The following is an 18073-nucleotide window of genomic DNA, read 5'->3' on the forward strand; positions in this document are numbered from 1 at the left end:
TTACAATTCTTGTTTCTATTACTTTAGTTTTTATGTTACTGGCAACGGCCCAGGAACTAACTTCCTTTTTGTAGTTGCTTTTTTTCAATTTGACATTTTTCATTGCGTTGGTAAAACACTTCCTCTTCCCCATGTCTCATTCAAATAAATGGACATTTTCAGTCTCTTCCTATCCATATCATATCAGTATTCCATGGATCAAATGAAATTCCCAACTAAACTCAGATTGATCCATTACTATGGAAGATCACTTGAAAGCACTATGGTATCCTACTACACAGTGGTGACAAGGTTGCCTGTGTGTCATAGCTAGTTCCTGCCTTGTACTCTAAACTTGAATATTAAAATCTACCAGATGTCTAAAGGATACAACAGCACACAGTACAATAAATTACCCACAATACTCTTTGATTTGTATCCTTGAAGGTTACTTTTCTAAAAACTTTTTCAGTTCTGCATGTAAGCACTAGTGTGCAGCATTAGAATAATTTTTAAATAATATCTAGTAAATGTACGTTTAGATATTTCAGTGAAAGTTTGAAAATAACCACTAAACAACCATAAAAGTCACATTCTGCAGGTACTACAAATGCCATACTTTTTAGGCAGCAAGTTATGACGAACTAAAGGGGTCATTCTCTGAGAAAACTTAGCATGCAAATTTCTTTTGTCACTTCCATTGCAAAAATCAATATCCTTTTGTTTCATAAAACAGGTGCAACTAGTCTCCCTACTTTCCATCACATTATTCTGTATGGCTGAGGACACAATCTCTGGCAAATTTCACAAAAATGCTATCTCCTCTCTCAATTATGCATAATTTTCCAAATTATTTAAAATGAGAATTGAGAAGAATGGTGTGCATAAAAGTACGTTTTCAAAATTTTGATAAATAGTCCGTGAATTTGTCTACACATGGGAGACATAGTAGACTTCACTCGGGTATCTCCGAGGATACAAATCGCATTGAATTATGGGAAATCTTCAGTACTGTGCAGCAGTCTTTCATATATACGGCCCACACAGTACCAAAGATTTCCCATAATACATCATGATTTGTACCAACGTAGATTCCCCTGTGAAGTCTACCATGTCTCCCATGTGTAGACAAATTCCTGGACTAGTTGTAAAAATTCTGAAAATGTACTTTTAAAAACACCTTTCTTCTCAATTCCCATTTTAAAGGATTAAGGAAATTGTGCTTGATTGAGAGAAGAGAAAGGATTTTTGTAAATTTTCCACTGATAGTGTCCTCAGCCATACAGAATAAAGTGATGGAAAGTAGGGAGACTAGTTGCACCTGTTTTTTGAAACAAGAGGATATTGATTTTTCCAAATAGAAAAGACAAAAGAAATTTACATGCTAGCTTTTTGCAGAGAATGACCCTTTCAGTTGGTCATAACTTGCTTCCCAAAACTGTGACATTTGTCGTACCTGCAGAATGTGACTTTTATGGTTATTTAATGGTTTCTTTGAAATTTATACTACAATATTTCAATGTACTTTTAATAAATATAATTATTATACACCTACTGCCCCTAAAATCAATCTCTGTTCAGCGCAACTCAACAATGACGCAACCAATAGAATAAAACAAAACTATGTATCCAAAATGGTTGTTACGATATTTTACTCGTGCACTGATCATAACAAGTACGTCAGAAGAATGCTGGTGGAGCGCCGGTACCGTACTGGCCTGGTACACGCCAAACAATATAGTGTGAAATTTTGCGATACAGAAAAACGTGTAGCGAGATGTTGCAATAGGAAAACTTGTTGTGCGATTTTTGCGCATGGTAATTGAAATACAGCCAAACCCCCTCTCCCCCTAAACACAGAAGTTGCGTTTACTGTGCGCGTGTTTTAATTATCCACGGCCCCTAACAAATACAGACTATAACCGAATTTACCACACAAATAAAGCCATACATCTTACACTGCAGAGTCAGAACATTATTACAGCCATATTAAGCAATAGATACAGCCATATTAAACCACCTACAACATAAATAAACTGCCATCCAAAGTTCAGCTAGGTCACCAAAGCTCAGCTAGGTCACCAAAGCTCAGCTAGGTCACCAAAGTCTTAAATACTAACAGGTCTATTTTGTACACAAAAAAAATATCTCATTGAAATACAGGCATACATATACAACAAGGTGTAAATATAGCCATACTGAACCATCAACGACTTTATATCAGCTCAGTATTTGTTTTGTTTTGTTTGTGGAAATGTTCCTTGCTCAAAGTGATGAGTGTTGCTAACTAGGCAATGTAATGTCTTACAGAATTCTTACACACGGTTGAAATGATTTTGGTGTGAGCTGTTTGACACAAAGTGACTATTGGCATAATAAGAATAACAAACACAAAGACTTTCAATGTTCTGCTGAATCCCTGTGATAAAATAAGGGGGAAAAACCAGATGTTCATGACAAGTCCCTGAATTTCCTTCAACTTTCATTGGACTGAAGATGTAGCTAAGTTGGTAGCTTTAATTTGTCTAGAATACAACTTTCCATTCTGCGAAATGAAATATTAAGTAGCTTATCCAAAGAGAAAACTGAAAATTATGGAGTGAAAAGTTATGCTGTTTGATGTCAAAATTGATTTTACAAAGCACGGGAATTAATACCAAGCTTTGACTTATTTGATGTTTGTTTGTCCTAGCTATCAACCATAACAAAATGTTTGTTTATCATGGCTATCAACCAAGACAAAATGTTTGTTAGTCATAGCTATCAACCAAGTCAAAATGTTTGTTTGTCCTAGCTATCAACCAAGTCAAAATGTTTGTTTGTCCTAGCTATCAACCAAGACAAAATGTTTGTTTACCATGGCTATCAAACAGGACAAATGTTTGTTTGTCATACTATCAACCAAGAAAAAATGTTTGTTTTTCATACTATCAACCAAGACACAATGTTTGTTTGTCCTAGCTATCAACCAAGACAAAATGTTTGTTTATCATGGCTATCAACCAAGACAAAATCTTTGTTAGTCATAGCTATCAACCAAGACAAAATCTTTGTTTATCACGGCTATCAACCAAGACAAAATGTTTGTTAGTCATAGCTATCAACCAAGACAAAATGTTTGTCCTAGCTATCAACCAAGACAAAATGTTTGTGTGTCCTAGCTATCAACCAAGACAGAATGTTTGTTTGTCCTAGTTATCAACCAAGACAAAATGTTTGTTTGTCCTAGCTATCAACCAAGACAAAATCTTTGTTTATCATGGCTATCAACCAAGAAAAAATGTTTGTCCTAGCTATTTACCAAGACAAAACGTTTGTTTGTCCTGGCCAGCAACCAAGACAAAATGTTTGTTTATCACGGCTTTCAACTAAGACAAAATGTTTGTTTGTCATACTATCAACCAAGACAACAGCAATGCATTTGTTTTTGGGACCAGAGAAAATCACCCTATCTGTAAAAATGAACTGACCATCAAAAGATTTTAAGTTGAACAATTGTGAAAAGCATGAAAGGCATGCACTGCGAGTTCAAGATTGAAGCACACACCTTGTACTCTAGGGTCTATGATTGAACACAGCAATATGTGAAATGATAGTGTGACACCTTGGACAAGGTAATAATCATCTGCTACAATCAAGTGATGATGTACATTTGTAGATGGCTATGTTTGTATCAAGGACTGACACACAAAGATGACCATTCGGTCATGGTCACATGACAACTGTAGGTTTGGGAAACCCAGTCTGTAATTTTTTTCTTTACTCCAGAACCTTGCTTTTATTTTCAAAGGGAGTTCCAGAAATTTATAAATATTGTAAAAGATCAATTCAAGCAGATAGAAAACTTTTTGACTTTAATTTTGCATGATACAGAAATGTATTACAAAAAACAGGGAACAGTTCTTGGACAGAAAAATGTTAAAAGACAAACAACAGTGAATTCTCTACTGTAAGTGAGAACACCAAGAACCATATGTGTTTTGGCGGCAAAACAATTGTGTGGTCAAGTGATAAGTTACATGTCTTAAGGGGGCTACTGTAGGAGTAATACACCAAACCAATAACCACAGGTCAAAGTTCACCTGATAGGCTGAGTTACTTCAACTGGATCCCTTCACGTAAACATGACAACTATTTGCCCAGCAGCTACTACCAAATATAATTCATGAATGGATTTCTCATCAATTGAAATGATAATATCGCTGACCTCTCTTTTGATGCATGGTAGACAGACATCATAAATTACACACTCCTGTTGCATTGCATTGCCACACTGCACTTGGAGTTGCCAGCTTTTAAGCTAAGCCAATGACACTGACTGCTTCAACAGAAATCACGGTCTGATGAATAGCATGATGTAATTCAGGATTCCATTAGCAAAGTCAGCATGTGTAGCATATCCACAGGCATATGACATGCCCAGTATTGTGTCGGGCTGTGTTGTGTTACACAAGCCAATGCAAGTCAGGGGCCTTTGAATACGTTAAAATCACTGTAACTCAGGCTTCATTTCATAGCTGCAGTCCTTTCAAAGAAATTCCATTCATAAGATGAATCATGGCTAGATCAGCATTCTTCTGACAAAGATAACACAAGCATGAAGTAAAAGAACCTTAAGTTCTCCTTTTTAATTTCTTTCCATAAAGAATTGATAAAGATCATGATAATGACTGACAACTTGGCATGCATTTTCTATCATTTGATTTTCCATTCTCTCTTTGTGATTAATGCTCACTTTCCAAATAAGAAATACATAACAGATATACAGGAGGTCTAAAGGAGGGAAGTTAGATACAGCCGTATCGGATGTGGGGGATTGGACTAAGTCATAAAGGAGGTGGGGAGGTTGGTTAAAATTCTTACAGAATGTGGGGGGTTGGACGAAGTCATACAGGAGGTGGGGGAGGTAAGACAAATGCACCTGGTGCTATGTCTATTTTGAACTTACAGGGTGTTTATGGATGTACAGAACCCAAAGTGAACTGTACACATCCTAGCCGAGCGGTTCTGTCTGTTGCCTCTCCGCTAGGCGACTGATGCCGTATATTGTGAGTTCAACCCGATTGAAAACTAGCCATATTTTCTACCCTGGGTTGATAGCTCTGCTGGTGGACAGAATTGTCCCCGAGACTGTCGTTCGCCCAGTTAAAGCGATTGAAAACTAGCCGTATTCTAAACTATACTGCACTGTAGCTTTATGATAGCCAATGAGCAGTATGTCCCAGGAAAGACAACAGTTGGATTTTGTCTAAATCACATCTTGCTGTCTTGAGCCATTGCTGCTCTCAGGGACATCCCTTCTGGAACAAACACTTAAGCCTGAAAGGATAGCAGTTTATTTTAAGAAGATGACAAGGATGAATTTCTTGCCATAGATAACTTGTAGCAAACTTTGACAAATATGAACATTTCAGCCATACATCTGCTCTAAAACTGAACATACTGACACACAGTCTGGAACAGTGATACACAAACAAATGATCATGCACATAAACAATAACAATAACCTTGACAATAACATTAGAACCCTATGGTCTTTGATGGAGTAACCAGGTACTAGGTGACAATCAATGAAAATGCATTATTAAAAACAATTACAGATACCTTCATGATAAGGAATCTGAAGGACACAACCGTATCACAAAATCAAGATCATTTCTCTAAAACAAATTAACACCTATATCATACTGGCCAATATCCTTAAAACAATAACTATGACCATGAAATAGGACATCATTTTAATTAAAATTAAGTATATTGAACAGTTCTGAAAAAAAGAAGTATCCATGGATTAAGTTTGTTGGTGACAACAAGTTAAACTGTCAAAGTATAAGTGTGAAACTCAAATTAAAAAGAAGAAAATGCAAATATTTAGCTTGGATTTCAAGTACAGAATTTAGATTTAGCTTTGCTAAGTCTGAAAACACATGACTCTTGGTTTGCAGCATGTAGATTGATAGAACATTAAACTTCAAACACTTGGTGTTTTCACTTTTTCAATGACGAGTTGAGGCACCGTGTAAGGCATTACTCAAATGTAAGAGACAACAAGCTGTGATTTCACTGTAACCATATGTGCTGGCAACCGCTCACTGGAAATGGGTCAGCCTTTTCACATGCTCTTTCTGACAGCAGGCCAACAACATATACAAGAGTATAAAATTACACATCCCTGCGACCCACGTTACCGAGTTAGCGCACATGGCCAGTACACGCTATCAGCTTCTGGAGTTTTCCAGAAATGAAATAACCTCATGTCAGCTTTCCTTGCCTGTCTGACTTCCGGGATAGTTTTCTGAAATATGAGTGTTTCCTTTGATAATACAACACTAATTCTATCTATGGCCATTCTTGGCCGTGATCTACAAATAATCTAAGGACATCCTTCTTATCTCAACATAACAAGAGTAATCCATCGCTGTGGTTTAAAGACAAGATTATTTTCACTTCAATCTCCTATTTCCACCAAATGACAATACAGATCAAACCAATCTGAAAACTGTTGACACATTTCAAGAAAACTGTTTAAAGACAAGATTATTTTCACTTCAATCTCCTATTTCCACCAAATGACAATACAGATCAAACCAATCTGAAAACTGTTGACACATTTCAAGAAAACTGTTTAATTAGCACCTATTGTTGTGATGTGTCGATAAACATCCATGGATTATGAATGTACAACCTTGTCTTTACTTTTAGAAGTCTCTCAGAAAATCAAATTTTGATTTCTAGGTTCTGAGAAGTCAAATTTTGATTTCTAGGTTCTGAGAAGTCAAACTTTGATTTCCAGTCTGTGACAAAACCCAACGTCAATTTTCAGGGTTTGGGAAAATCAAACTTTGAATTACAGACTCTATTAAACCAAACATTGACTCTTGGCGCTGAGAATCCAAAACTTGAGTTGACTTCTAGGAACCTGGAAATCATAGGTCAGCTGACAGAGGCTTTCAAAGTGTCAATTTTATTTTTAATTTTCAATTCCTGCCGCTATATGGTAATACCGTGATGATACTTGCAAGATTCAATTTTGCAAATTTAGTGATTTTACTCATCTGGAGTATGGATTATTGATCAATAATACCATAGAGTCTGGAGTACTTCAGGGTCTATGGTAGTACATCTTGTGAACGATTCTCTCCTTGACTAAAAAGTTACAGAAAAGCTCTGTAAAAAATTCAATATGGTGCATCTTGAGATTTGCAGTGATCTTTCAGCATTAAATCACTATTTTGCAACATTTCTAGATATCTGATACTCATCATCCAGAATGGACACTGGCAACACAATACTATATGATGTTAAAGTCTTGCTCTAGAATTGTCAATATTTGATATGCATCAACTGCATCACAGGTACACATAGCTCTCTGTGCATAACACTAGATTCTCAAAATCACAGATATACTAGCATATGGGTTATAGATCAGAAATTTTATCACCTTTGCAATTGAGCCAAACCACTGTTCTATGGGGAAGTTTGTAGTCTAGCTCTAATTTACTGAACAGTGTCTTCAATACCAAGGTTTGGAACAAAAGTTATGGATGGTTTGGCAACCCCTGTACGACATTTCTGTTGTCTGTTAATTAAGTCAGTGGCACTGATATACTGAAGGGAACCAATGTTAAAAATTTACCAGGGTGCCATTCTAAACAAAATCACTACTGTGCAATACTCAAGTCTCATAAGGGCCCATATTTTTGCCATATATAGTAGATTTCAAATTTTGTTACCTCTGTAGGTCATTTCTTCGCCCAACTTTTTCCACCTGAGAAAAGTTCAATGCTGGACAACAAGTCCTGAAAGTTGTTGAATATTGAATTCTAAGGGGGGGGGGATTTCATCACAGTTACTAGTACACACTATGGCTGTAACTTTAAAGTTCTATGAGCAGTCTATTTTCAAACCCAGTTGCTACTAGAGTGTTCACAATAGCTATCTTTAGTATCAAAATAAAGAATATCATAGGATGAATATTGGAGATTGCATTGCCATTGCAAGTCAAGTCAAACCAGCTTTCTGTACAAAACAGTTGAACTTTTGATAAAAAAAATATAGACTGACATAGCGACTGTTTATTGTCACCTGTAAAACTTGAGATTTGTACAGATGGTTATTAAGATCCAATTCTGGGAGACAATAGCAAAGGATGGTACTGATTAATGTTTCAGTAAGAACAGACTTAGTCCAACAACCAATCACAAATTACATGTAATCTAGTCACTATGCAGTACTGTATAATTTTATGAGCGATTAATGACCGTCAATTTCATCAATACTTTGATGGCAAATTTGTGTTTAAAGTTTGTTGACCATAGATTAATACATTTAAAAACATTGCATGGAAACGTCTAGATTTCTAGACTTCTGTACTGATTGATAAGCACTGGAAAAACCAAAGCAAAACTAAAGTAAACCAGATGCACAGTGGCCTACAGCAAATAGACATTCTGTGGTATTTCAGAGAGGATTAGCTTTGGAAAACACTGATCAGTTTCTGAAATCAACATTCTGTAACGTTACAAAAGTTGATATAATCCGTAATAGGGGTAGAGTTGGTTCACAAAGCCATGGCATGGAAGATTGAATCCAGTGTCCAGTGAAAACACTGATCAGTTTCTGAAATCAACATAACCTGTAACATTACAAAAGTTGATATAATCCGTAATAGGGGTAGAGTTGGTTCACAAAGCCATGGCATGGAAGATTGAATCCAGTGTTCTTCAGGTGTACAAAAAATTCAATCAAAGCTAAAATCTCTCTAATAGGCTTTTCAAATTAATTCACTTTGAAACTAATGTCATACTATTTCAACCTATTTAAACCTTTAGCTGAATATCTGAGTTTAATTATTTCTGTAATTCTATATCACTAATGTTGTCAATGCTGTAAAACAATGCGTTAAGCAATTGCTTCGATGGAATTATGAGCTGTTACAAATAATAACATGAAATGAATACAGAATAACTCTAAATGCAACCTAGTATTGATGATTTGTCAGTACAGTAAAACATACAAATATCTGAATGGGAATTCATATACAAACTAACACAGAATACAAGGTCCTTAGAAACAACACGATCAAATGTTAATTTTCATTTCATTTAAACCCGGAAACAAACAACTAATAATTTGTATCAATTCTTATGTTTTGTATGCTTTCACGATATTCATGCAAACACACTAATACCCATCACAAGCATAAATGAACACATTTCCACATATGCGCACACACACATATTGACACATATACACACATACTGATAGACACACAAACACACACACACATGCACAGAAATTTCAGTCACAAAAAATCTGTCACAGAAGACAGCTGATGAGTGATTTCCTAGTGGTCACAAAAAATCAGGATTTCATGAGTAGTCCCCATGCATGTGTCAAAGCCATCAACTCAAGATGTCATTGACTCATAAATCAACAGCTTTCAAAGGTCAAACAGTCAGGCTATATATGCATGTAAGTTGAAAAAATCTGATTGGACACACTCAACCAAAATATGTAGAACTGACTAAATTTGAAGAATTTTCGAAATTTTTCATGATCAAGGTCATTTTGAAAACAAAATCTTTTGCACTTGCAGAGCTGACAACAGTTGCATTGGACAAACAATGATTAATTCTCAGACTGATAAATGCCAGTGCAAAGAAGATAGGAATGCTTTGTGAAATACCAACATTTCACAATTGTCATTATGGACCACACAATATGTGTAGTATATTTCCAAACAAGTTATAATAAACAACACATTTCAAAAACACATATGGGTATGTAGTTGTCAATGAAATCAGTATCAAATAAATTGTTGATTTTGTCTTTACTGTGTTGGCCTTCAAATTAGTCTGGTGTTTCTGTGTGTATTTATCTCCACCATTGTCATAACAGCTTGTGACACAGAATTGTACCTAAACTAAGCATTATTTCTAACTTTAAACACCTCAGTTTACAAGCTGATGATACATATTTTCATTCCTGCTATCATTACAGTAGCTAGGCTGGAATTGATCAGCAAGCACATTACAAGTAATTTTGGAGATGTTGGTTATCCTGTCAATGATGGAGAGATGGTAGAAGCCTTCCTCTGAGTGATATAGATGATGGTTATCCTGTCAATGGTGGAGACAGTTGTTATCCAGTCAGTGGTGGACAACGATGGTTATACAGTCAATGGTGGAGGGATGGTAATTATCTTGTTAATGTGGAGAGACGGTGGTTATCCTGTCAATGGTGGAGGGATGATGGTTATCCTGTCAAAACGGAGGGATGGCGGTTATCCTGTCAATGTGGAGGGATGGCGGTTATCTTGTCAATGAGGATGGATGGTGGTTATCCAGTCAGTGGTGGAGGGATGGTGGTTATCTTGTCAATGTGGATGGATGGTGGTTATCCTGTCAGTGGTGGAGGGATTGTGGTTATCCTGTCAGTGGTGGAGGGATGGTGGTTATCTTGTCAGTGTGGAGGATGGTGGTTATCTTGTCAATGTGGAGAGATGTGGTTATCCTGTCAATGTGGAGGGATGGTGGTTATCATGTCATTAGTGGAGGGATGGTGGTTATCCTGTCAATGTGGAGAGATGTGGTTATCCTGTCAATTTGAAGGGATGGTGGTTATCCTGTCAATGGTGGAGGGATGGTGGTTATCATGTCATTAGTGGAGGGATGGTGGTTATCCTGTCAATGTGGAGAGATGTGGTTATCCTGTCAATTTGAAGGGATGGTGGTTATCCTGTCAATGGTGGAGGGATGGTGGTTATCATGTCATTAGTGGAGGGATGGTGGTTATCCTGTCAATGTGGAGAGATGTGGTTATCCTGTCAATTTGAAGGGATGGTGGTTATCCTGTCAATGGTGGAGGGATGGTGGTTATCATGTCATTAGTGGAGGGATGGTGGTTATCCTGTCAATGTGGAGAGATGTGGTTATCCTGTCAATGTGGAGGGATGGTGGTTATCCTGTCAGTGGTGGAGGGATGGTGGTTATCCTGTCAATGTGGAGGGATGGTGGTTATCATGTCATTAGTGGAGGGATGGTGGTTATCCTGTCAATGTGGAGAGATGTGGTTATCCTGTCAATGTGGAGGGATGGTGGTTATCATGTCATTAGTGGAGGGATGGTGGTTATCCTGTCAATGTGGAGAGATGTGGTTATCCTGTCAATGTGGAGGGATGGTGGTTATCATGTCATTAGTGGAGGGATGGTGGTTATCCTGTCAATGTGGAGAGATGTGGTTATCCTGTCAATTTGAAGAGATGTGGTTATCCTGTCAATTTGAAGGGATGGTGGTTATCCTTGGAGTGGTGGAGAGTTGTTGGTTATTCTTGGAGGTGCGGAGAGATGGGAAAGAGAGAAACACAATATACATTGCCCCTTTCTTGCCATCATCGGCACTTCATACACAATATTTTTACATTTCAAAGATTGATGTGTCCCTATTAGTCTGGCTTTATGATGTGTCCCTATTAGTCTGGCTTTATGACATTGGAATTTCAATGTTAGTTTCTTAGCAAGTACTTGATTGTGAAATGTTTCACTTACCATATCATCAGCTTGAAGTAAATACTGAGATTGATTCACTCCTCAATGTTTCAAATCTTTCAGTGTAATTGGTAAGGAATCTGCTGACCCATTACATCACTTTGAACTTGAATTGCTGCTACTAATGGCATACTGCCAGTGTTGTAAAGAACCAATGATTCTTCAACTGTGTGAGAAATAAGAAATAACAATCTTGAATAGTTTTCCAAAGTTAATGGTTTATTTCTGATGATGATTGACATTGTAACATTGAAAGCTAATCTAACTAAAAATTTCATTCAAAAAAAATTGCAAAAATGAACATTAAAAATGATTGGCAGCCTCAAGTAATCTTGATTGAAATTGGTTTTGAATGTTTAATAAATTTTTGCGTCAACATCAATTCATTTAAGCATTTCAAAGAAATTACTCCATTTGAGAAAACTGTACATTTACCAGCTGATCAAGTTTATATGAATGGGGTACTTACTCTCTAAAAGACATTGAAAAAGCCTAACACTAACCCCAAAATCTTCAACCAATCAAAGATCTTGTATAATGCATGATTAAGTGTCTGTACTTATGATGCACAGGTTTTGATATTCGGATCACTTTGAGCATAAACGCTGTCTTTTAGCTGAACAACGTGTTTGCTATGTGGACACATAGCAGATATTACATGGTTGCTATTCAGATTAGAAGATGTCATTACGGCTTGCGATAATAATGATGAGGACTAAGGTCTGATCTCTGAAATTTTATAAAGGCATTAACTTGATCAGACCAACAAAGAGATGATGTATCTTGCACTGCCAAGACCTACAAACTGTTAAATTGCTGTAGACTTTGATGTATGGCCTAATTTGGATGAATCTCAAGCACAATCCCCATCCCCCCACCCCAGAAATGATATAAAGAAACTTGTCATGGCTTCATATTTGTAAGAGACTGAGGATGAGAAACAAACTTATTTATTTTGCCTTAATACCTTGGTATTCAATTTTCATTGAGTGACGGAACTAGACTGTGTAGTGCTGCACGGAACAAAATATTGAAAATGAAAATCTACATTCTTACTTTTACTGTCTTACCATTCAGTTTTTTCACTGGAAATAAAGGTAACAATCAGACTTCACAACCTTAAATGTATGTGCATATTATTTGCTTCAATTTACAATATCAATTGTGATCTATGCAAGAAATGCAGTGAAATTTAGGGTTTACTGGGTTCCACATGGCCTAATCATATAGGAGGAAAACCGTTTCTGGTGATTATTGAATGAGAAAATTTTTCCCATCATGAGAATTCTCTTAGCACACCATTCTCATTTTTGAGAACATAAACTGCTGACACAGAGGAAATGCAGAAATGATTTTAAATTTACTGAATAATTGAAAAAATGTTAAGTTAGAATTTTTCATATTTTTTCTCCCACTGCAAATGATTAGTAACATTTAGCATAAAAAGTTTTGTCCAGAGATAGTAAAGATAATTTAATTAGATTTTTATGAGAATACCTATTTGCAAAGTTTAACAAAAGTGTAAATAGTAGGTTTTCCTCTTTGTTTTTAGAGAAATGCCATGGGCATTGATAAATTGGAATACTTCGACACTTACTTGTTTTAAATCAAGACTGGAAACTTTAATCTACAGAAAATGAAGTTTTTATGTAGATGTGTTTGATTGCTAACATCTTGCCTGTGTGGTTTGTATCAGATATGACTATGTTATAAATACATCAAAATAATCAAACTGGAAAATATGATTTTCTTCAAAACTGTTCTAAGTTATGAATGACAATCATAGAGAGCACACCAATATCTTCAACACTAAAGCTGATGATAATTAAAGAAGAGGGAAATGTAGAAAATACTACAAGAGGTCAGAGGTCACGACTCTAGCAAATTTAGAATCAACCAGTCTAAAGTAATGGATAGTATTGTAAATTCACTGTGAGAGAATTTGAAGCAATTCCATGAGACATAAACAGTTCTTGAATCAGCATATAAGCTACACTATCACTGTGTTGTAATGTTTACATCTGGGAGGCCCTGTGGCATGGATTCCAACCACTTCCCACTGACTCCAATGTTTTTTTCAACTCCTTTTACAGAAACTGTGACACAATACTATCCTTCATTATGAAATAATTGATTTACTTCAAAATCAGAACATGGAAAATAAATAGGAAAATTGACAGAGATGAATAGAGTCAGAAGAGAACACAAATTTGGAACAAAGTCATATATGTTGTCTATCTGATCAGCACCATGAGATCTAGAAGGTCATAAACAGAATAGGAGAGAGACACAAATCTTCTCATGATGATGGGGTAAAGTCCCTGACAACAAGTCTATGTGCAGCTGTCTCTAATAACTCACTCACTCAGCACATTGCAGTGGATGGCTGGTTTGACACGATAGTAGCCTTGTTGGGGCGCCCCCATGTTACTATTCAATGCAATGCACATTCATTCGCTGGTCATTCACCCTACCACTGTTTACATTTAGTTTCACTGCCAATATAAGTTTCATTTTATTACTAACACAAGACAGCACTGCTCTGCTGGGGCTCCTAACACAAAATAAACCTATCACCAGGATTACTGGTGATGTTAATTTCTTAAAATTAAACAAACACTTCATTATAATGCAGTTAATTAACCTGAGATAATTAAAAATTTCATGTAAGGCAACTGGAAGAGTTATAATGATGATTTCTTGCACAAGATTTTTGAAAAAGGAGAATAGTTCTATTTCAGTTCCATAAAAACAGATTGTGCCATGCCGTATAAGAACAAGAAACCATGAATTAATTTAAAAGTTATTTGGAGATTAATTTAAAAGTTAAGGTTTTCAAACTAAAAACAAATAAATACATCTTCAAAATATTCTATTAAAATTTCATCAAATGACATATCAAAGAAATCTGATAAGCATCTGTTTTTTTTCTGAGACGATTTTGGTTGAAAAATTACAGAAGAATGCTCAAAAATACTTGTATGGAAACTTCATAGTAATATTCTAAGACAAATCATTAATAAAACCTTGACAGCTATCAGCCAAAAGATACCAGAAAAGCCTTTTGGCTAAAAATGTGAAATTCAACCAAACAAGTAAGAGTATACAAATTTCATCACAATACATGCTAGTCTGACTAATGTCATCCTTCTAAATCTATCGAAATATTTGAAGGCAATCAGAAGAATGGCTATACAGAAGTGCTTTGACCAATCATTACAAAGTTACCAAAGCAAGGAAAATACGAATGTTAAAATTCAAATTTTGATAGTTCTAAATGATGTTATCTTGAGAAATCTATCAAACATAATTTAAAAGCATTTGGATGAATGTTTTGATAAATGTTAGGGGTTTGACCAAAACTAACAAAATTAACTTTAAAATACATGCCAACTCATCATCATTTTAACAATGGTAAGTACATGATCATCCAAAGGAATCTATTTACCAAGTCTCAAGAAATTCACGATGGAAATTTTTGATGAGAAGCTTTTTGGATAAATGACAAATGATAGTAGATGATAAAGATGGCCATCAATTAGACTGAGGGAGGTAAAAGTTCAAAATACTTTTGATCCTTGCATGTACAAACTGACGTTAGATTGGTTAATATTACAGGCTATTCTATAGCTGAATGTTGCAATATTAAAAATTACTCCTAAAAACAAATGCATTGTTTAAAGAGAAAAGCAGATGAGCTTACATTTGCAGATTAAAGTGACTTCAGTTCACTATCCAATTATCCCAAATTAGTTCAACAAACTCAGCTTGTGTGAAACATAATTTCCTTTAGAAATAAACACAAAAACTTTCAACCAGTTAGATTGGTTTAACTGTAAAGAAAATGTCATTGATTCCAATTTTGTATGCAATGAATTGATGACTATTCCAACATGCCTATGAACTCATGACAACAGATTAAAACAAGACTGTTCTCTGTTGTACACTCCATCAAACATTAGAGATACAATTCCCCAGAAATATCAATAAGATAATGGCTTTTCTCTAAAGTACAACTGAATAAAACTTTGCATGCATATGAGGTTTATTAGTTCAAAAACTAGACCTAGAAACTAGAACTGAGATTGGCCAGGATTTTAGTTCAAACACTTGACTTAGAAACTGAGATTGGCCAGGATTTTATTTCAAACACTAGACTTAGAAACTGAGATTGGCCAGGATTTTAGTTCACACACTATAGATCTAGAAACTAGAACCAAGATTGGCCAGGATTTGAGTTCAAACACTAGACCTAGAAACTGAGATTGGCCAGGATTTGAGTTCACACACTATAGATCTAGAAATTAGAACCAAGATTGGCCAGGATTTGAGTTCAAACACTAGACCTAGAAACTGAGATTGGCCAGGATTTGAGTTCAAACACTATAGATCTAGAAACTAGAACCAAGATTGGCCAGGATTTGAGTTCAAACACTAGACCTAGATTGGCCAGGATTTGAGTTCAAACACTAGACCTAGAAACTGAGATTGGCCAGGATTTTATTTCAAACACTAGACCTAGAAACTGAGATTGGCCAGGATTTGAGTTCAAACACTAGACCTAGAAACTAGAACCAAGATTGGCCAGGATTTGAGTTCAAACACTAGACCTAGAAACTGAGATTGGCCAGGATTTGAGTTCAAACACTAGACCTAGATTGGCCAGGATTTGAGTTCAAACACTAGACCTAGAAACTGAGATTGGCCAGGATTTGAGTTCAAACACTAGACTTAGAAACTGAGATTGGCCAGGATTTGAGTTCAAACACTAGACCTAGATTGACCAGGCTTACCTTCAACTGGTCCTTTATCTTCTATTAGAAAGTTGACTGCTGCACACTGTGCTATTGGTGATTTTGCAATAATAATCTGGGAAAAAGAAATACATTACATTTTTAATTCTGGGATCAAGAGGAAAATGAATGCTTTTCTACGAATATATTATAAATTTACAGAGATGATAACTGTATTGACTTGTCTCTTATGAACAGTTTGGACATACAAAGTGAAATATATGGACTGGATCCACAAACAGTGATTGTCAAATTCACATGTTGCATTAGATTGTGATATTTTATTTGCATATAAGGACTGTAAACACAAACTAAGAGAGTGACAATAACACATAAAGGATATTAAACCCTGACTATCATTACAAATGTTGATCCATATAGCAAAGATGATGTGAATATATAACTGGACTTTTCTAGCGTTTTCACCAAATATCAATATATAATAATTCAGTTTGGTGCCAGAAATTTCAAGCATTCAAGTAGTCAAGAGATCAAACTGAAAGAACACGTGGAAAACACTTTTTTCTTTGGATCAATTCAAAGTACATGTATCAGTAATACTAAAAAATGCAAAGTTACATAGGTGTCAATGTAACAAACGCAAGGCAGTCAGTCTTTGGGCAAAATCCATGATGGTACATTCATTTTTGTTTTTTACACATGTGTGTGCTCAGTGAAGACATGCTCTTTTAGTCGCTCTGCTACTGATCTTCTTTTTCGTGATTTATCCGTCACTATCACAGTAATGTTGCGATGTCATGATTGTGGAACTTGCCAGAATGTCAGAGTTTGCCAGGGTGACTTGGATTTGTTCCCAAATTGCAAGAAAATGCGGTTTCCTGTACCTGACTATGACCATGACTGTGGCGAGCTGCAAGCGTCGTACGCATGCGCGATTTAAATATGCTTTAAGAAGTTGCAGACGTAATGAGGAGCAAATCAAAGCTGATGCGGCTGCGAATAGTTTGTTTACTGGTAATTGTAATTCATTTTGGCAGTACATCCACAGAATTAATGCAAAAACTCCCTTCGCCTAGACCCAATACTGTAAATGGCTGCAGTGGTGATGTCAATATCTCTGAAATGTGGCGGAACCATTTTAGTGATCTCTTAAATGTGGTTCACTCAGCTAGAGACAAAGAATTCATGTTAGATAAGGTTGACTATTGCAACCTTGATCATGTGAGTTTTGTATCACCTAATGATGTTGGTAATGCCATTGACAAGTTACAACAAGGGAAATCTGCTGGTCCAGATTCTCTCTCATCTGAGCATTTCTTATATACTAGTAATAAGTGGATTGTATTATTGAGCATGTGTCGCACTTCAATGCTTATTCATATATGTCCTCCTAGATTATCTGAAGTTTTGTTAGTACCCATTGTTAAGGATAAGACCAAAAACGTAAGCGATAAGAACAATTATCGCCCGATTGCTTTGTCTTACATTACTTCAAAAGTTTTTGAATTAATCATTTGAATAAGATTGAGTCGTTTCTTGGATCTTCACCTTACCAATTTGGTTTTAAAACTTTTCATTCTACTGATATGTGTTTGTTTGTCCTGAAAGAGGTCATTAGCTATTATAGAAGTCATGGCTGCAATGTTATCATTACTTTTATGGATGCTTCTAAAGCTAAAAGTGAATCACTGGTCATCATTCAAGAAGCTGATTAACTGTAATGTTCCTATTTGTTATGTGAGATACCTTTTAACCTAGTATAGAATGCAGAAAATCTCTATTCGATGGGGC

At 35.8% G+C, this 18073-nt stretch overlaps 1 protein-coding gene across 3 annotated transcripts in view; it reads right to left on the reverse strand.

The window, feature by feature from the left end:
* LOC139143198 (DNA repair protein RAD51 homolog 2-like) overlaps positions 1-18073 on the reverse strand; it is a 122018-nt gene that overhangs the window by 33451 nt on the left and 70494 nt on the right. For all 3 annotated transcript variants that reach the window (XM_070713333.1, XM_070713331.1, XM_070713332.1), the window contains 2 exons: positions 16322-16397; positions 11529-11694 (listed from right to left, as the gene is read on the reverse strand). In XM_070713333.1, coding sequence (XP_070569434.1) covers positions 11588-11694; positions 16322-16397 — 183 coding nt within the window. In that variant the 3' untranslated portion in view covers positions 11529-11587. The remainder of the gene's footprint in view (positions 1-11528; positions 11695-16321; positions 16398-18073) is intronic.

The sequence above is a fragment of the Ptychodera flava genome, chromosome 11 (assembly GCF_041260155.1).
Source record: "Ptychodera flava strain L36383 chromosome 11, AS_Pfla_20210202, whole genome shotgun sequence".
NCBI classification, from domain to species: domain Eukaryota; kingdom Metazoa; phylum Hemichordata; class Enteropneusta; family Ptychoderidae; genus Ptychodera; species Ptychodera flava.